The sequence below is a fragment of the Acinonyx jubatus genome, chromosome X, assembly GCF_027475565.1.
Source record: "Acinonyx jubatus isolate Ajub_Pintada_27869175 chromosome X, VMU_Ajub_asm_v1.0, whole genome shotgun sequence".
Taxonomy (NCBI): domain Eukaryota; kingdom Metazoa; phylum Chordata; class Mammalia; order Carnivora; family Felidae; genus Acinonyx; species Acinonyx jubatus.
This window is the reverse complement of record NC_069389.1, coordinates 67,075,940-67,097,577: the sequence shown is the minus strand read 5'-3', so window position 1 is coordinate 67,097,577 and position 21,638 is coordinate 67,075,940. Positions and strand designations below refer to the sequence as shown.

The following is a 21,638-nucleotide window of genomic DNA, read 5'->3' as shown; positions in this document are numbered from 1 at the left end:
TGTGGTTTTGATATGTATTTCCCTTTTGATGAGTGGTGTTGAACATCTTTTCATTTGTCTGTTGTCCATCTGTATGTCTTCTTTGGAAAAATATTGATTCGTGTCTTTTGCCCATTTTTTAATTGGATTATTTATTTTTTGGGTGTTGAGTTTGATAAGTTATTTTCATATTTTGGATTCGAACCCTTTATCAGAAATGTCTTTTGCAAATATCTTCTCCCATTGTGTAAGTTGCCTTTTAGTTTTGTTGTTTGTCTCCTTCACTGTACAGAAAACTTTTATTTTGATAAAGTCCCAGTAGTTTATTTTTGCCTTTGGTTCTCTTGGCTCAGGAGATATACCTAGTCATACCTGATGTCAAAGAGGTTGCTGCCTATGTTCCCTTTAGGTTTTTGATGGTTTACTGTCTCACATACATCTGTCATTCAGTTTGAATTTGTTTTTGTGTATAGTGTAAAAAAGTGTGGTCCAGTTTTATTTTTTTTATTTTTTAGAGAGAAACAGACAGAGCACAAGCAGGGGAGGGGCAGAGAGAGAGAGACAGAGACAGAATCTGGAGCAGGCTTCAGGCTCTGAGCTGTCAGCACAGAGCCTGATGTGGGGCTTGAACTCATAAACCATGAGATCATGACCTGAGCCAAAGTCGGATACCCAACTGACTGAGCTACCCAGGTGCCCCTGGTCTAGTTTCATTCTTTTGCAAATTACTGTCTAGTTTTCCCAGCATCATTTGTTGAAGAGACTGTTTTTTATCCATTGGTTATTCTTCCCAACTTTGTCAAAGATTATTTGATCATATAGTTCTGGGTTCATTTCTGGGTTTTCTATTCTGTTCCATTGATCTGTGTGTCTCTTTTTTGCCAGTAATGTAGTTTCTTGATCACTACAGCTTTGTAATATAACTTGAAGTCTGGAATTGTCATGTCTCCAGGTTTGCTTTTCTTTTCAAGATTGCTTTGGCTATGCGGGGTCTTTTGTGATTCCATTCAAATTTTAGGACGGTTCTAGCTCTGTGAAAAATACTGTAGTATTTTTTTAGAGATTACATTAAATGTGTAGATTGCTTTGAGTAATGTAGACATTTTAACAATATTTGTCCTTCCAATTCATGAGCATGGAACGCTTTTCCATTTCTTTGTGTCCTCTTTAATTTCTTTCATCAGTATCTATAGTTTTTTAGAGTGCAGATCTTTTACCTCTTTCATTAGGTTCATTCCTAGGTATCTTATGGTTTTGGTGCAATTGGAAATGGGATCAATTTATTGATTTCTCTTTTCACTTCTTCATTATTGGTGTATAGAAATGTAACAGATTGCTGTACACTCATTTTGTATCTTGTGACTCTACTGAACTTGTTTATGAGTTTTAGTAAGTTTTTTTGTGGAGTCTTTTGGGTTTTCTATATATGGTATCATGCCATCTACAAATAGTGAAAGTTTTATTCTTTCTGGCAAGGAAGAATTTGGATGCTTTGTGTTTCTTCTTTTTTTTTTCTCTGATTGCTGTGGATCAGACTTCCAGTACTATGTTAAATCAAAGTGGTGAGAGTGGATTTTCCTGTCTTGTTAGGAAGCTCTCAGTTTTTCCCCAATAAAGATGATATTAGCTGTGTATTTGTCATATATGACCTTAATTATATTGTGGTTTGCTCCCTCTAATCTTACTTTCTGGAGGGTTTTTATTATGAATGGATATTGTACTTTGTCAAATGCTTTTTCTGCGTCTTTTGAAATGATTGTAATGTTTTTGTCCTTTCTTTTAATAATGTTATATATCATGTTGATTGATTTATGAATATTGAACCACTGTTTTAACCCAAGAATAAATCCCAATTGGTCATGGTGAATGATAGTTTTTTTTAAGATTTTATTTTTACGTAATTTCTACACCCACTGTGGGGCTTGAACTTACAACCCCGAGATTAGATGCATGCTCTACTGATTGAGCCATCCAGACAACCTTGATTTTTTTTAAAATCTATTGTGGATTAATTTTGCTAATATTCTGTTAAGAATTTTTGCACCTGTATTCATCAGGGATATTGGCCTGTAGTTCTCTTTTTGTGGTGTCTGTCTGGTGTTGGTATCAGGGATATTGGCCTGTAGATCTCTTTTTGTGGTGTCTCTCTGGTGTTGGTATCAGGGTAATGCTCACTAATAGAATGAATTGGAAGTTTTCCTTCTTTTTTCTAATTCTTAGAATAATTTGAGAAGAATATATATTAACTCTTATTTAAAGGTTTGGTAGAACTCTGCGAACCCATCTGGTCCTGAACTTTTGTTTGTTTGGATTTTTTTGATTACTGATTCATTTCATTGCTAGTAATTGGTCTGTTCAAGTTTTCTATTACTTCTTGTTTCAGTTTTTGTAATTTATATTGTTTCTAGGAATTTATCCATTTCTTACAGGCTGTCCCAATTTGTTGGCATATAGTTTTTCATATTTGTATTTCATATTCTTCTACAACTGTTTGTATTTCTGTGGTGTTCGTTATTATTTCTTTTCTGTCATTTGTGATTTATTCATTTGGGTCCTTTCTCTTTTCTTTTTGATAATCTGGCTAGAGGTTTATCAGTTTTATTAGTTGTTTCAAGGAACCAACTCCTGCTTTCATTGATCTGTTCTATTGTTGTTTTTTTTTTGTTTCTATATAGTTTATTTCAAAGCAGTGAACAACTTTTACTATTTTTAAAAAATGAAACCACTCTCTACTAGTAAATAACTCCTGTAAAATTTCCATCTATTAATATTTATCTTTATAACTAAGGCTTTTTAAAAACAGCATTTTTAATGTTTATTTATTTTTGAGAGAGAGACAGAGACAGAGAGAGACAGAGAGAGACAGAGAGCAAGCCGAGGAGGAGCAGAGAGAGAGGGAGACACAGAATCCGAAACAGGCTCCAGGTTCTGAGCTGTCAGCACAGTTCCTGACGTGGGGCTCAAACTCATGAACCATGAGACTATAACCTGAGCTGAGGTTGGATGCTTAACCGACTGAGCCACCCAGACACCCCTAGAAACTTAGCTTTAATGAGTCATAATTTTAATTTGAAAATATGAGATATTATTACCTAAGCTTGCTCAGTAACAGTAAAGAGTTTAACTTTAATGTATTTGAATAATTAGCCATCTTGATTCTTCAACCTGGCAGACAGATACAATTGCCTCTGATTTCTTACAGAAAATAAAATGTATGCTAATTTCTAAAATGGACCAATAAGGAAGTAGAAATGAAGATATCAAACTAAGAGTTATATCATTTTTTGGTCTTTATTAAGGTAACAAAAAGGAGCTTGGGTATTAAAAGGAGTTCCTTTAGATGAAATTGCCCTTCATTATGTTGCTTATCTTTTATGTCACAAACTTCTTAAAGTCCTTGACCATGTCATCTATTTTAATAATTTTCTTTCCTATGGTAATATGTATGAGAGTGTGATTTAGTAAATGAACGAAAATGAGAAAAAAATCAAGTAAGAGTATAATTTATAGAGAAAGATCTATCTTTATAAAATTAGAGAAAATGTAGGCCCTGAAACATGCACTAGTCTATGTGTATAGCAAGAATGTCTTGAAATGTGAATTTTACTTTTTTCAAAAAATTCCTCTGTTAGGTTTTTCTTGTTCGAAAGAAGACTGGTCCTGATGCTGGGCAGCTCTATGCAATGAAGGTGTTAAAAAAAGCTTCTTTAAAAGGTAGAAGATGAAAAAGTTTAATAAAATAGAATTTGATAAATCTTGTTTTAACAAATATGCTGTGTATTGCTTGTAAAAATTGAGTAGATTCAGTTTTCTTTAAACATTAGTAATTGTTACAGTTTTCTAGCCTGTAAGTGATATTTCTAGGTTTGATATTGGCATATACTGTAATTTAGTGAGACTATACCCTGGTAAAAATTTAATGGTATAAAAGTGACACATTTTATTTTACTTAAAATGTACTTGTTTTATTAAGCTATATTATTTTATTTCAAGTTTCTTAATTTTTTTCTGTTCTATTTGTGTTGGTTTTGCATACTGAAAAAGCACAACCACTTGGATACACATATATACACCATCTTCTAGGCTGTGATAACAATAACATTGCCCAGTTTTTTTTTTAATTTTTTTAATGTTTATTTATTTCTGAGAGAGAGAGAGAGAGACAGAGAATGAGTGGGGGAGGGGCAGAGAGAGAGGGGGAGACACAGAATCCGAAGCAGGCTCCAGGCTCAGAGCTGTCATCATAGAGCCCGACGCGGGGCTCAAACTCACAAACCGTGAGATCATGACCTGAGCCGAAGCCAATTGCTCAACCAACTGAGCCACCCAGGTGCCCCAACGTTGCTCAGTTTTAATCAGTAAACACATTTGAACAATCGGAGACCAATACATAATAAATGCATATTAACCAAATACCTATTTATGTCACTTTAACCCATCTCTAGATCAAAACTAAATTTGTTGGCTTTCTGATAGTATGGTAATTACTGTCTAGGAATATATAGACTGCAAATTTAGGCAAATTTAGGCACTTATAAAGTTGCATTTTATATTTTCATATTTTTGTTTGGTGAATTATTTATGAGATCTCTACTTAAATTTTATATAGAAGAGTAATATATTCTACTCTACTATAATTTTTAGTTCGAGACAGAGTTCGGACAAAGATGGAGAGGGATATACTGGTGGAAGTAAATCATCCATTTATTGTCAAATTACACTATGGTATGTAATTTTTTTAATTTATGGAATTAGAGAGTTAAGCTTTCCTTTCAAGTAATAATATAATAAGAAATAAATACTTCAAACTGATTTAATAATTCAACTATGTAAAACATATTCATCTGAAATAAGAATAAGAATTAATAACCAGCTTTGAATTGTATTTTCTGTATTTGTTGGTTAACTTGTCTAAGGTAATAAGATAGTATCTTCTGATTACCTGTCTGGTAGTATTTCTTTACTCTGCTATGCTGTACCTTTAATGATCTTAGGCTATAAAGTGTGATGATTTATTCAAAGCATTTGGTGTTTGCATGTGTTCCTCTTACATGTTGTTCATAATGAGTATATTCATTTATTTCCTACTTCTATTGGAGAGGACAATGTAGGTATATTAGCCCATTTAAGTTATTCTCTCTTATATTTGGGGGGAGAAGAATACCAGTAAGAAGCAAGTAGGTATAATGGAAAGAACATGAATTTGGAGTCCGACTGTTCTGAGTTTGAATCATGGCTCCATTGATAATTTAATGCATGCATGAGATTGTGAAGTTTGGTTTTCCTGGAGAATGCAAAGGTATATACATCATTAAATCACTGATACATTCTACAATGTCACTTTAAATTTTCAAGAGATAAATTAGCAGTAGATTTAAAAAATTCTTAGGTAATTTTGAAAAATAATGCAGTAAAGTAGGTATTAAATAATTTTTATAAAAAACACTCAAGAAATTTCCACCCATTTTTCTTTTACTCCCTGTTATCCTAAATCTCTTCCTTAAATCTCTAGGGTGACATGACATTAATCAGTATATACCAATTGTGTGCAAAACACTGTATTGAATGCAGTAGGCTCTAGAGGTGAAACAATCTCTGATCTCAAAAAAAATTATATCTATGGGAACACAGACATGTAAACGAATTAACTGTACATTCCAAAGTGGAGTTAAGAGAGACATGAATAAAGAACAATGATATCTCAAAAGCAGTACCAAATAATTCTTATGCAGAAGAGGGTAAAGATGCTAAAGGAAATGTGAAAAGAGAGAAATCCTTAATAGAGGAAAGCTTAATAGAGGAGTTGGCATTTTTGTTGAGCTTGAAAGAATTAGTAGATTTTCATTAGGTAGGGAGGCAGAGTTCAGGAAGTTTGCAATTGAACACCATTGATCCATAAATCAGGAAAATGATGGTGGTAGACATTTCTGTGTAAAGCCACATGCAAAGTTGATTATGTTCTGGGAAGGCGTTTATAGCTATTTCAACACTAAATTCAATTGTGAGATAATGTTACCCAATAACATTGGACCATTTGAATAAATTCTTAATTCCTTTATAGTGTTTAATGATAAAACTCTAAATTTGTTTATCAAAATTTATACTAAGCTTGTTAAGCCTTTAAGATTGTTCTGTTACTACATTCTAATTTATAATTAGCCTTTCAGACTGAAGGGAAGCTGTATTTAATACTAGATTTTCTCAGGGGAGGAGATGTCTTTACAAGATTATCCAAAGAGGTGAGTATCTGTGAATTTTTACTATATTTTATTGAAACAAAAATCATTTTTGTTCTGATAATTAATTTTTCTATAGAAAAGTTAAATAATTATTCTGTTTGTTTCACTGCATAGTATTTAGTGGATGTGCCAGTTAATGGTATTTTCTGTCTTCCTGTCATTTAGATCCATCTCAATGTGCTACTCATTATTCCCTTAGGCACAAGATCAATATAAATAACTGGATGAAGTAGATAGGGGCAAGCCTAGGATTTTGGCTACTCAAGCTACCAAAATGCCTCTGGGAGTAGTGTTTATTTTATTCATGTTTAAAACAGGTGTATGGAGGTATAATTGACATAGAATAAATTGCATATATTACGGTACATATTTGATAAAATTTGACATTCGTATATACCTGTGAAACCATCGTCACAATCAAGATAATAAGCTTATCCGTCGTCCCCAACCATTTTCTTGTGCCCCTTTGTAATTCCTCCCTTCTGCCCCACTCCTACTGAATCTGATTTTTGTCATTGTTTGGTTTGCATTTTCTAGGATTTTATATAAATGGAATCATAATGTATGTATTTTTTTTTGGTCTGGCGTATTTAACTCAATAATTATTTTGAGATTTCACCATGGTGTTATATGTATCAGTGGTTCATTCATTTTTATTGCTGAGTAGTATTCCACTGTATGAATATGCCACAATTTGTTTATGCATTAATTTATTGATGGATGTTTGGATTATTTGCAGTTTTGGGATATTACCAATAAAACTGCTACAAACGTTCATGTACAAATGAGTGTATGGACATATGTTTTCATATTTATGGTTAAATACCTAGGAGTATGACGGGGCTATTTGGTAGATGTATGTTTTAACTTATTTTAAAGACACCGTCAAATTGTTTTCCAAGGTGGTATAACTTTTACACTCCCAACAGCAACATATGAGAGTTTCAGTTGCTCCACATCCTTGCCAACCCTTGATATATGGTCAGTCTTGTTTTCATTTTGGACATAAGTGTGTGTAGTGGTACCTTATTGTGGTTTTGAATTGCATAATTCTAATGACTGATGATGTTGAGAATTTTTCAGTGCACTTATTTGACAACTGTTTATTTTCTTTGGTAAAATATCTGTTTAAATCTTTGGCCCATTTTTGAATTGAGTTGTTCTTCTGAGTTTTGAGAGTCTTTATATATTTTGGATGGTAGGTCGTTTAACATATATGTTGTTTGTAAATATTTTCTTCTGGTCTGTAGTTTATGTTTTCATTCTCTTTAACAATGTCTTTCAAAAAGCAGTTCTTTTTAAAAAAGCAGAAGTTCCTAATTTTGATCAAGTCCAACTTAATTTTTTTCTTTTATGAATGTGGTGTCCTATTTAAAAAAATATTTGCGTAATCTCAGGTCACAAAGATTTTCTGTTTCCTACACAATTTGTAATTTTAGGTTTTACATTTAAGTTTATAATCCTTTAGTGTATGGTGAAGATATGTGTTGAAGTCCTTTTTTTTTTTTTTTTTTGCATGTACATACCCCATTGTTCTAGCATTATGATTAGAAAAGTCCATGCTTTCTTCACTGAATTACCTTGCATTTTTGTTGAAAATCAATTGATCATATTTTGTTCTGTTGATCTATTTGTCTATCTTGATTTCAATATCACGTGATTTCTTGATTACCTTTATAATATGTCTTAAAGTAAGGTAGTGCAAATCCTTTAGCTTTGCTCTTCTTTTTCAAAGTTGTTTTGCCTCTTCTGGATCCTTTGCATTTCCATATCAATTTTAAAATCAGCTCTTCACTTTCTACAAAAAAGCTTACTGTGGATTGCATTGAAACTCTAAGTCAATTTGCAAATAATTTACATTTCATAACATTGAGTCTCCCAATCCACGAATATATTTCTTTCCAGTTTTTGAGTCTTCTTCAATTTCTCTCATCAATATCTTGTCATTTTAAGTCTATAGGTTGTCATTTTCAGTCTATAAGTCTTATGCATTTATTAATCAAATTTACCTGTTTCCTTTGAAAAATGCCATTGTAGGGGCGCCTGGTGGCTCAATCAGTTGAGCGTCCAACTTCGACTCAGGTCATGATCTCACAACTCGTGGGTTTGAGCCCCGCGTCAGGCTCTGTGCTGACAGTTTGGAGCCTGGAGCCTGCTTCGGATTCTGTGTCTCCCTCTTTCTCTCTCCCTTCCCCACTCATATTCTGTCTCCATCTCTCTCAAAAATAAACATTAAAAAAATTAAAAAATAAAAAAAAATAAAAATGCCGTTGTAAATGGAATTGCTTTCTTATTAATTTCATTTTCAAGTTGGATGGAAATACAATTGATGTTTTGCATACTGAATTTGTGTCCCACAGTTTAACTGAACTTCCTTATTACACCTAACAGCTTTTTTTTGTAGACTCCATAGAATTTTCTATTTGTAATCTGCAAATAAGGAGTTTTTACTTATTTTCCATTATCAACATCATTTCTTTTATTTGTCTTTGCTGCACTGGCTGGGCCCTCCAGTTCAGTCTTCTATTGAATTGATAAGAGCAGACACTCTTGCCTTATTTCTGGTCTTAGGGGAAAAGCATAATTTTAGCATAAGTTATAAAGTTAAGTATAGGTCTTTTTACGTGTTCTTTATCAAGTGAAAGATCCTTTCTGTTTCTTGTTTGTTGTATGTTAGATTTTGTAATATTTATTTATTTTTTTCTTTTTTTCCCCAAATGTTTATTTATTTATGTGGGAGCAGGGAAAGGGCAGAGAGAGAGGGAGAGAGAGAATTCCAAGCAGGCTCCATGCTGTCAGCAAAGAGCCCGATGCAGGGGTCAATCCCACGAACCATGAGATCATGACATGAGCCAAAATCAGGAACTGGATGCTCAACCGACTGAGACACCCAGGCGCCCCTGTAATATTCTTTTACTGCCATTATTGAGGTGTTATATATTTTTTCTTCTTTAATGTTTTTTTTAATTTTTTTAATGTTTTATTTATTTTTGAGACAGAGAAAGAGCATGAACGGGGGAGGGTCAGAGAGAGAGGGAGACACAGAATCTGAAGCAGGCTCCAGGCTCTGAACTGTCAGCACAGAGCCCGAAGCGGGGCTCGAACTCACGGACCGTGAGATCATGATCTGAGCCAAAGTCCGACGCTTAACCGACTGAGCCACCCAGGCGCCCCTCTTCTTTAATGTTTTAATAGGTGAATTACATTGATTGATTGTCAAATGTTGAAGCAATCTTGCCTATGGATGAACCCCCACCATGTAATCATGATGCATTATCTTTTTTGCATATTGGTGGGTGATATTTCCTAAATGCTTGTTAAGAATTTTTACATTTATTTTTATGAGGGACATTTGACTATAGATTTTGTGTATTGTTTATGCCTTGTTTTGATGTCAGAGCAAATCTGGTTTTATAGAATGAGTTGGGTAGTGTTTTCTCCTGTTCTGTTTTTTTAGAGAATTCAATGTTAAATTGTTATTAAAGTCTAGAAGAATTCAATGTTAAATTGTTACTAAATGATTGGTAGAATTCACCAGTGAATCTATCTGGCCTGAAGTTTTTTAATGGTAAGATGTTTTAACTACAAATTCAATTTGTTTAAGAGACTTGGAGGTATCTTTTTTTTTTTTTTTTTGAGTGAGCTTTGGTATCTTTGCCTTTTAAAAATTTAACCATTTTACCATTTTAGCAAATTTATCAAATTCACTGGCATGAAATTGTTCATAATACTCCCTTATTATCCTTTTTATAGCAGTAGAAGCATTAATGATACTTGTATCACCATACCTGATGTTCTTATTTTGTCTCTTCTCTCTTTTTTATCTTGCTTAGCCTTGCTAGAGGTTTATCAATTTTATTTTATTTTTTCTCAACAAATCAACTGGCTTTGGGCTTCACTGATTTTCTCTATTCTATTTCATTGTTTTCCACAGTAACTTTTATTACTTCATTTTTTTCCTGCTTACTATATATTTCACTAACTTTTCAGGTTTTTAAGATGGAAGCTGAAGTTACTAATTTGAGACCTTTCATCTTTCCTAACGTAGGTGTATACTGTTTTAACCATCTCTCTGAACAATACTTTAGCATTATCCCACATATTTTGATATGTGATGTTTTTATTTTCCTTCAGTTTCACGTACTCTCTAATTTCCTTTTTATTTTTTCTTTGACTCATGGAGTATTTAGAAGTATGTTATTTAATTTATAAATATTTTGGCATTTTCCAGATAACTTTGTATTATTGACTTCTAATTTATTTTTATTGTAGTCATAAACCATAGTTTGTATGACTTCAATTCCCTTAAATTCACTTATAATTATTTTATGCTTCAGTATATAGTATATTTTTGTAAATGTTCTGTGTATACTTAAGGAGAATGTGTATTCTGATTTCGAGTAGTGGAAGGTCCTAAATGCAATTAGATCAGGTTGGCTGATAGTGGATTAAGTCTACTGCATTCTTAATTTTTTGCCTATATATTCTATAAATTTTTGTGATACAGAGATTGAAAACTTTGACTATAATTATATATTTATCTTTTTTCTGTTAATTTTAAATTTCTGTTAAGTTTTGGTTTATGTATTTCAAAGTTACTGAGTGTGTAAATTTTTGGGATTATCATTTCTTTTTGATAAACTGATACCTTTATTATTATGAGATGACATATTTTAACACTGTTAATGTACTTAAAGCAATTATCCTTGCTTTTTATCCAATCTGAAAATCTATGCCTTTTAATTGTAAAAGTACTTAAAGCAATACTTGAAGCAGTACTTAAAGCAATTATCCTTGCTTTTTATCCAATCTGAAAATCTATGCCTTTTAATTTTAATTTGAGTGTTATATCTGTTACATTTAATATGATTATTGATTTGGCTGTGTTTAAATCTCCAATTTTGCTGTTTATATGGGTTTTTTTGTCTCATCTGTTCTTTGTTTTTCCCTATTTTCTGACTTATTTTTAAATTGATGTACAACTTTATATTAGTGTCAGGTGTACAACAATGATTTGACACTTGTGTACACTGCAAATTGATCACCACAGTAAATCTAGTCATCATATTTCACCACAAAAAGTTACCAATTTTTTTTCTTGTGCTAAGAATTTTCAAGATCTATTCTTGTGTCATCTATAAATATTCACTACAATACCACTGACTGTAGTCACCATGCTGCACACCACATACCCACCACCTATTTGTTTATCACAACTGAAGTTTGTACCTACTGACCCCCCCTCACCCATTCCTCCACTCACCAACCATCCTTTGTCAGGCAGCCACCACTCTTCTCATTTCCATGACTTTTATTATATTTGTTTGTTTTGTTTTTTAGATTACACGTGAAATAATATGATATTTGCGATTCTTTGACTTATTTCATGTAGCATAACACCCTCAAGGTCCACCCATGTTGTTACAAATGGAAAATTTTCCTTCTTTTTTATTGGTAGATAATACTCCATTGTATACATATACCACCTCTTCTTTATCCATTCATAAATCAATGGACACTTAACATGATTTCTGTATATTGGCTGTTGTAAGTAATGCTATAGCAAACATAGGGGTGGACATCTTTTCAAATTGGTGTTTATATTTCCTGTGGGTAAATATCCAGCCTTGAAATTGCCAGATCACATGGTAGTTCTGTGTTTTTAATTTTTTGAGGAATCTTCATATACTGGTTTGCATAGTGGCCATACCAATTTACATTCCTACAAACAGTGCACAAGTGATCCATTTTCTCCACATCATCCTCAATAGTTATTATTCTTTTCTTTTTGATAATAGCCATTCTAACAGGTGTGAGGCAATATCTAATTGTGCATTTGATTTGCATTTCCCTGATGATTAGTAATGTCTTCTTTGAAAATATGTCTATTCAGATCTTCTGATCATTTTTTAAAATCAAATTGTTTTTTATTTTTTGATGATGAGTTGCAGGAGTTGATTATATATTTTGGATAGTAATACCTTATCAGATATGTGACTTGCAAATATTAGTATGTTGCTTTTTCATTTCATTGATATTTTTCTTTGCCGTGCAGGAGCTTTTTTGTTTGATGTGGTCCCACTTGTTTATTTTTGCTGTTGTTACCTTTGGAGTCAGATTAAAAAAAAACATTAAGATCAATGTCAAGGAGTTTTTACTGCCTAAGTTTTCTTTCAGGAGTTTTATGGTTTTGGGTCCTATGTTTAACTCTTTAATCCATTTTAACTTAATTTTCTTTGTGTGTATGGTATAAGATATTAACCTAGTTGCATTGTTTTCATGTGGCTATCCAGTTTTCCCAACAACATTTATTAAAGAGACTATCTTTTCGCCCTTGTATATTCTCCTTTATCATAAGTTAATTGGCCATATATGTATAGGTTTATTTTTGGACTCTGTTCTATTAAGGTATGTGTCTATTTTTATGTCAATACCATATTATTTTTCTTACTATAGCTTTGTAATGTAGTTTTAACTCAGGGAGCTTGATGACTACATTTTTTTTCTTTCTCAAGGTTGCTTTGGATATTTAAGATCTTTTATTATTCCAAACAGATTTTAAAATTGTTCATTCTAACTTTCTTCAATAATGCCTTTGGAATTATAATGGAATTGTATTGAATTTGTACATTTTTCTTGGATAATGTGGACAATTTAACAGTATTAATTCTTCTGATCTGTAGTGGAGAATATTGTTCCATTTATTTGTGACCTTTTCCATTTATTATTATTTTTTTAATTTTCCAGTTAGTAAACATACAGTGCAGTCTTGGTGTCAGTAGTAGAACCCAGTGATTCATCTCTTACATGTGATAGAGCTCATCTCAAAAAGTGCCCTCCTTTATGCCTTTCACCCATTTAACTCACCCCCTCCAGCAACCCTCAGTTTGTTCTATGTATTTAAGAGTTTATTATGGTTTTATCCCCCTTTGTTTTGATCTAATTTTTCCTTCCCTTCCCCTATGTTCATCTGTTGAGTTTACCAAATTCCACGTATGAATGAAATTATGTGGTATGTCTTTATCAGACTGACTTATGTCACTTAGCATACTACTCTCCAGTTCCACCCATATTGTTGCAAATGGTAAGATTTTATTCTTTTCATCACCAAGTAGTGTACCATGTTGTATGTACATCTTCTTAATCCATTCATCAGTTGAAGGACATTTGGGCTCTTTCCATAATTTGGCTATTGTTGAAAGCACTGCTATAAACATTGAGGCACACATGCCCCTTCAAATCAGCATTTTTGTATTCTTTGAATAAATTCCTAGTAGTGCAATTGCTGGGTTGTAGGGTAGTTCTATTTTTAATTATTTAAAATTAAAAATGGAACCTCCATATTGTTTTCCAGAATAGCTGCACCAGTTTGCATTACTACCAACAGTACAAAAGGGTTCCCCTTTCTCCACGTTCTTGCCCAAATCTATTGTTTCCTGAGTTGATTTTAGCCATTCTGACTGGTGTCTCCTTGTGGTTTTGTTTTGTATTTCCCTGATTATGAGTGATGTTGAGCCTCTTTTCATGTGTCAGTTAGCCATCTGGATGACTTCTTTGGAAAAGTGTGTCTATTTGTGTTTTCTACCCATTTATTCACTGGATATTTGTGTTTTTTTGGGGTGTTGAGTTTGGTAAGATCTTTATAGATTTTGAATACTCATCCTTTATCTGATATATCATTTGCAAATATCTTCTTCTATTCCATCAAATCCGCTTTAGTTTTGTTGATTGTTTCCTTTGCTGTTCAGAAGCTTTTTATCTTGATGTGGTCCCAATAGTTCATTTCTGCTTTTATTTCTCTTGCCACTGGAGACACGTCAAGTAAGAAGTTGCTGTGGCCTAAGTGAAAGTGGTTGCTGCCTGTATTCTCCCATAGGATTTTGATGGTTTCCAGTATCACATTTAGATCTTTCATCTATTTTGAATTTATTTTTGTATGGTTTAAGAACGTGGTCGAGGTTCATTCTTCTGTATGTTGCTGTCCAGTTCTCCCAGCACCATTTGATAAACAGACTGTCTTTTTGCCATTGGATACTCTTTTCTGTTTTGTTGAAGATTAGTTGACCATATATTTGTGTGTCCATTTCTGGGTTCTTTATTCCATTGGTCTATAGGTCTATTTTGTGCCGATACCATCCTATCTTAATGATATTGCTTTGCAATACAGGTTAAAAGTCTGGGATTGTGATGTCTCTACTTTGTTTTTTTTTCAACATCACTTTGGCTATTCAGGGTCTTTGTGGTTACATACAAATTTTAGGATTGTTTGTTCTAGCTCTGTGAAGAATGCTGGTATTATTTGGGTAGGGATTGCATTAAATGTGTTGATTGCTTTGGGGAGTATTGATATTTTAACAATATTTGTTCTTCCAGTCCATGAGCATGGAATGCTTTTCCATTTCTTTATGTGTTCTTCAATTTCTTTCATCAGCTTTCTATAGTTTTTAGCATAAAAATCTTTACGTCTTTGGTCAGGTTTAATCCTAGGTATTTTATCATTTTTGTTACAATTGTAAATGGGATCAATTCCTTGATACCTCTGTCTGTTGCTTCATTATTGGTGTATAGAAATGTAACTGATTTCTGTATGTTGATTTTATGTCCTACGACTTTGCTGAATTCATGTATCAGCCCTAGCAGTTTTTCTTTTTCTTTTTTTTTTTTTTTTGTGGAGTATTTCGGGTTTTCCATGTAGAGTATCATGTCATCTGCAAGGAGTAAAAGTTTAACTTTCTCCTTGCCAATTTGTATGCCATTTATTTCGTTTTGGTTTCTGATTGCTGAGGCTAGGACTACCAACACTATGTTGAACAACAAGTGGTGAGAGTGGACATCCCTGTCATGTTCCTGATCTTACGGGGAAAGCTCTCAGTTTTTCCACATTGAGGATAATATTAGCTGTGGGCCTTTCATGTATGGCTTTCATGACGTTAAGGTATGCTTCTTCTATACCTACTTTCTTGAGTGTTTTTATCAGGAAATGATGCTATATTTTGTCAACTGCTTTTTTTTGCATCTATTGACTGGATCATATAGTCCTTACCCTTTCTTCTATTAATGTGATGCATCACGTTGATTGATTTGCAAATATTGAACCAGCCCTGCAGCCAAGGAATGATTTAAAGTTGATCATGATGAATAATTCTTCTAATATACTGTTCAATTTGATTTCCTAGTATCTTGTTAAGAAATTTTGTATCTAGGTTAACATGAATATTGGCATGTAATTCTCCTTTTTAGTGGGGTTTTGTCTGGTTTGGAATCAATATAATGCTTGCTTCATAGAATGAGTTTAGAACTTTTCCTTCCATTTCTATTTTTTGGAACATTTTGAGGAGAATATGTATTTACTCTTCCTTAAATTCTGGTAGAATTCCCCTGGGAAGCCATCTGGCCCAGGATGCTTACTTGTTGGAAGATATTTGATAACTCATTCAATTTCTTTGCTGGTTATGGGTTTGTTCAAAATTTCTAATTCTTCTTGTTTGAATTTTTGTAGTGTGTGAATGTTTAGGAATTTCTCCATTTCGTCCAGATTGTCCAGTTTTTTGGCATATAATTTTTCATACTATTCTCTTATAATTGTTTGTGTTTCTGTGGTGTTGGTTGTGGTCTCTCCTTGTTCATTTGCGATTTGATTTATTTGGGTCCTCTCTCTTTTCTTTTTGGTAGTCCATATAGGGCTTTATCAATTTTGTTTATTCTTTCAAAAAACCAGCTCTTAGTTTAATTAACCTGTTCTACTGTTTATTATTATTATTATTATTATTATTCTGTATTGTTTATTTCTGCACTGTTCCTTATTATTTCCCTTCTTCTGCTGGCTTTGGGCTTTATTCAGTGCTCCTTTTCTAAGTCCTTTAGATGTAAGGTTAGGTTGTGTATTTGGGACCTTTCTTGCTTCTTGAGATTGGGCTGAATTGCAAGGTATTTTCCTCTTAGGCCTGCATCCCAAAGGGTTTGGACTATTGTGTTTTAATTTTCATTTGCTTCCATGTATTTTTTAATTTCTTTAATTTCCTGGGTAACCCATTCATTCTTTAGTAGGATGGTCTTTAACCTCCATGTATTTGAGGGATTTCCAATTTTTTTCTTGTGGTTGACTTCAAGTTTCATAGTATTGTGATCTGAAAATATGCATGGTATGATCTTGATCTTTTTGTACCTGTTGAGAGCTATTTTGTGACACAGTATATGATCGGTTTTGGAGAATGTTCCATGTTCACTCAAGAAGAATGTGTATTCTGTTGCTTTAAGATGAAGTGTTCTGAATATATCTGTGAAGTCTATCTGGTCCAATGTGTCATTCAGTGTTGTAGTTTCCTTGTTGATTTTCTGCCTAGATGATCTGTCCATTGCTGTTAATGGAGTACTAAAATCTCCTGCAATTGTGACAGTATTATCCATAAGCTTGCTTATGATTGTGATTAATTGATTCATATATCTGGGTGCTATCATATTGGGGGCATAAATATTTATAATGTTAGTTCTTCTTGATGGATAGACCCTTTAATTATGATATAATGCCCTTCATTTCTTGTTACAGTCTTTGGTTTCAAATCTAGTTTGTCTGGTATAAGTATGGCTACTTTGGCTTTCTTTTGATGTTTGTTAGCATGTAGATGGTTCTCCATCACATCACTTTCACTCTTCAGGTGTCTAAGTCTAAAATGAGTCTCTTGTAGGCAGCGTATAGATGTATCTTTTTTTTTTTAATCCATTCTGATGTCCTGTACTTTTTTGATTGGGGCATTTAGTTCATTTATATTCAGAGTGATTTTTGAAATATACGAATTTAGTGCCTTTGTGTTATCTATAGATTTCATGTTTGTTATGATGTCTCTGGTCTTTTTCAGTCTTTGCTGCTTTCCACTCTCACGGTCCCCCTTAGGATCTATTACCAGACTATTTTAGTGCTCAAGAACTCCCATAGTTTTTGGTTGTCTGGGAAAGTCTTTATTTCTCCTTCTATTCTGAATGGCAGCTTTGCTGTGTAAAGGATTCTTGGCTCCATAGTTTTTATGTTCAGCACATTGAATATTTCCTGTCACTCCCTTCTGGCCTGCCAAGTTTCATTGGACAGGTTTTACTAAGAGGTTCTACTAACCTTATGTATCTACCCATGTAGGTTAAGAAATGTTTGTCCCTAGCTGTTTTCAGAATTCTCTCTGTCATTGTATTTTGCAAGTTTCACTATGATATTTTGTGGTGTTGACCTGTTTTTGTTGATTTTGAAGGGAGTTCTCTGTGCCTCTTGGACTTGGATACCTGTTTCCCTTCTCAGATTAGGGACGTTCTCAGCTATACTTTGTTCAAATAAACCTTCTGACCCTTTCTCTTGCTCTTCTTCTGGAACTCCATTGACACAGATATTTTCATTTCATGGAATCACTTAGCTCTCCAATTCTCCCCTTGTGATCTAGTAATTTCCTTTCCCTATTTTTTTCAGATTTATTATTTTTCATAATTTTTCTTTTATTTCACCTATTTTCTCATCTGCTTCTTTCATCCTTACTGTCATTGTATCTAATTTATTTTGCATTTCAGTTATAGCATTTCTAAATTCATCCTGACTAGTTCTTAGGTTTTTGATCTCTGCAGCAAGAGTTTCCCTGGTGTGTTCTATGCTTTTATCAAGCCCAACTATTAGTCTTAGGACTGTTATAGTAATTTTTTTTCATGGGGCACCTGGGTAGCTCAGTCGGTTAAGTATTTGAATTCATCTCAGGTCATGATCTAGTGGTTTGAGAGTTCGAGCCCCATGCCCTCATCAGACTCTGTACTGACAGCCCAGAGCCTGGAGCCTGCTTGAGATTATGTGTCTTGTTCTCTCTGCTCCCTGCTCCCCAGTGCTCATGGTCTTTCCCTCTTTCTCAAAAATAAATATTAAAAAACTGTGTTTCAATGTTTTTCAGATATCTTCTTATATCTGTTTTGAGCAATTCTCTGACTGTGATTTCTTCTTGACCTTTCTTTGGCGAAAGGTCCTCCAACTTGTCATTTTGCCAAACTTCTGTCTTTTGTGTCTTTTAAAAGCTTGTTATATGTCCTACCCCTGAGTGTACTACTATATTATAGAGGCGCCATACATTGTCCTGACCTGGCACTTCAGGATGTGGTTTCGGTGTATGTTGCATGCACCTGTTGTTACGTTTTGGCTGGTGTATTCTACTGGTCAGTCCTCTGCAGAGCTCCTCCTTGATTGTAGCGGTGGAGTGTTTGGACCCTCAACCAGATATGCTTTGATTTTTTTATTGAAATGGCTGTGGAAATAAAAGAAGGAAAAGTTGGGTGGGGGGGAGGCGAAGACTGATCCTATAAAAAAGGAAAAATGAAAGGGGCAGTAAGAAGAGCAGAGAATCAAAAAAGTATAAGGTTAAACCAGAGAAAGAGAAAGGGAATTAAAAATAAGAAAGGAAAAGGTGGGAAAAGAAAAGAATAAAGATGCCTGATTAAACAAAGAAACAAACAAATGTGTGTGTGTGTGTGTGTGTGTGTGTATTTATAGTAAGAATTGACCCAAAACAAATCAGAAATGATGAGCCTGATTCCAAAAGAAAAAAAAATGTAGAAAAAAATGAAAAATAAAATAAAATAAGTGAAAAGATATGTCTATTGGTTCTTGGGACCAGTAGCTGTGCTGGACTGGAGGAGAGTCTGACTGAGTTGGGGCAGTCAGTCTTGCTCCAGTAGATAAGCAGTTGCCTGCATGGACTTAGGGGATTTGGTGTAAGCCTGTCCCATCTCTACTGGGGTCCCCTGTGCTGCTCTCTGAAGTCCCACCATTTTGGTGTTGGGAGTAAAATGGCAACACCCCACTCTGTCCTCCCCAGACTAGGTATCTCAACCCACGCCGTTCAGGCAGCCCTCATAGAATAGTGAAGGCGGTCAGCTTGCCCTGCTCCACAGTTCTCCTTCACCTTCTAGGTACTTGGCTGAGCTTCAAAGCCCAAAGTCTTAAAGGACCCAGTCTGTCTGGCTTTTCTCCCCTGTTGCAGAGTAGAGCCACTCTGCCCTGCTGATAAAAGGCCTTTGGCTGACACCTGCAGGGTCTTTTGTCTTTGGGAAAGCAATAAACCTTCTTCCCAAAGTCCTCCAGGAAGGGGGCTGTTCTGTCCCAGTGTGCCCCTGAGAACGCTATACCATGCTATGTACTCCTGGGCCAGCTCTTACCTGTCCACGTGCGCAAACCAAGGCTCCCAGCTTTGTTCCAGAGAAAGTCACACACTTTCAGACCTCCCAAGTTTCAGCTTCTAAGGCTGTTTGCAAAAAATAAACTGGCCCTTTCCATACTTCTTGTTTCCCAGTCTGTGATCCAGTGAGGTTTTCCTTTTGTGCTAATGTGATGCTGCACTTTCACAACCCCTTTCTCTTTCTCTCTTTTTTGTCTCTCCACAGAAAGGGTTCCCTCCCCTCAGTGCCTATGCCATTTTATCACCCCCAATTCACATGCAGGCACCTCGATCCTGCCAAGCTGTCTCCCTCCAACTGTGGAGATCCTTCTGCCAATTCACAGATTGCTTTCATGGGTGTTCCAAGTGATCTGACCTCAATAAAGCTGTGTTTGAGGGACAACAAAAATCCCGGTCGCCCTACTTAACTCCCATCTTAATTCCCTCTTCAATTACTTTCATCAATGTGTTATAGTTTTCAGTGTACAGATTTTTAACCCTTTGATTAAGTTTATATGTAGATATTTTTTTTCTTTTTTAAATAATATAATATAAATGGATAGTTTTCTTAATTTCTCTTTCTGATAGTTCATTATTAGTTTATAGAAATGCAACAGATTATTGCATGTTGATTTTGTACCTTGGAAGTTTACCGACTTTGTTTATTAGTTCTAACACTTTTTTTTTTAATGGAGTCTTTAGTGTTTTCCATACACAAAATTATGGTGCCTACAAATAGTGGTGGTTTTACTTCTTCATTCCAATTTGGATGTCTTTTTAATTATTTTTCTTCCTAATTGGTCTAGTGAAGATTTTTAATACATATGTTGAATAAAAGTGGAGAAAGTGGACATCCTTGTCTTGTTCCTATCTTAGGAAGCTTTTCACAGTTGAGTATATTAGCTGTGGACTTATTTATTACGTTGAGGTATGTTCCCTCTACACCCACATTTTTGAGAGATTTTACTTAAAAAGGTGTTGAATTTTGCCACAGGTTTTTTTCTACGTCTACTGACATGATCATGTAATTTTTATCCTTTATTCTGTTAATGTGGTGGTTCATGTTTGATTTTTCGGTGTGGAATCATCCCTGTATCCCTGGAATAAATCCCTCTTGATTATGGTATACAGTTCTTTTAATGTGTTGTTGAATTTTGGAATATTTTGTTGAAAATTTTTGAATGTATGTTTATCAGGGATATTGCGCTGCACTTTTCTATTTTTTTTTTCTCTTGTTTCTTTTAGTTTTTTTAGTACCTTGTGCAGTTTCATTATCAGGATAATTCTGGCTTCATGAAATGATTTTGGAAACTTTGCCTCTACTTCATTTTTTTTAAATATAGTTTTAGGATAGGTACTCACTCTTCTTTAAATGTTTGATAGAATTCAACTATGAAGTTGTCTGACTTTTGTTAGGAGATATATATATATATATATATATATATATATATATATATAATAAATGATTCAGTTTTATTACTGCTAATGGCTTTGTTCTGATTTTCTATTTCTTCTTGATCCAGTTTTGGATTATTATATGTTTCAAGAATTTACTATTGCTTCCAGTATTGTTCATAGCAACCTCTTACACTATGTTTTATATTTGTTAGAGGTTGTAACTTCTCTTTCATTTCTGATTTTGTTTATTTGACCCATCTTACTTTTTTCATGGTGAGTTTAGTGAAAAGTTTGTCAATTTTGTTTATCCTGTCATTGCAAATGGCAAGATTTCATTCTTCTTGTGGCTGAATAATATTCCACTGTACAAATATATACCACATCTTTGTCCACTCATCTGTCAGTGGAAACTGGGGATGCTTCAATAATTTGACTGTTGTAAATAATGCTGCAATAAATATAGGGATGCACGTATCCCTTTGAATTAGGGTTTTGTGGTTTTTGGTAAAAAAAAAAAACAGTAGTGTGATTACTGGATCACAGATTAGTGCCATTTTTAACTTTTTGAGGAGCCTCCATACTGGTTTCCATAGTGGCTGCACCAGTTCATATTCCCACAAACAGTGCACAAGGGTTCCTTTTTCTTAACATCCTCACCAACACTTGTTGTTTCATGTGTTCTTTATTTTAGCCATTTTGACAGAAGTGGGGTGATATCTCATTGTAGTTTTGATTTGCATTTCCTTGATTATGAGTGATGTTGAACATATTTTTATGTGTCTATTGGCTGTTTGTATGTCTTTTTTGGATAAACCTCTGTTCATGTCTTCTGCCTATTTTTTAATTGGAT

General features: G+C 34.0%; 1 protein-coding gene across 2 annotated transcripts in view; it reads left to right on the top strand.

Annotated features, from left to right (window-relative positions):
• RPS6KA6 (ribosomal protein S6 kinase A6) overlaps nucleotides 1-21,638 on the top strand; it is a 182,682-nt gene that overhangs the window by 64,902 nt on the left and 96,142 nt on the right. For both annotated transcript variants that reach the window (XM_027053734.2, XM_053201420.1), the window contains exons 4-6: nucleotides 3,612-3,693; nucleotides 4,624-4,704; nucleotides 6,139-6,218. In XM_027053734.2, coding sequence (XP_026909535.1) covers nucleotides 3,612-3,693; nucleotides 4,624-4,704; nucleotides 6,139-6,218 — 243 coding nt within the window. The remainder of the gene's footprint in view (nucleotides 1-3,611; nucleotides 3,694-4,623; nucleotides 4,705-6,138; nucleotides 6,219-21,638) is intronic.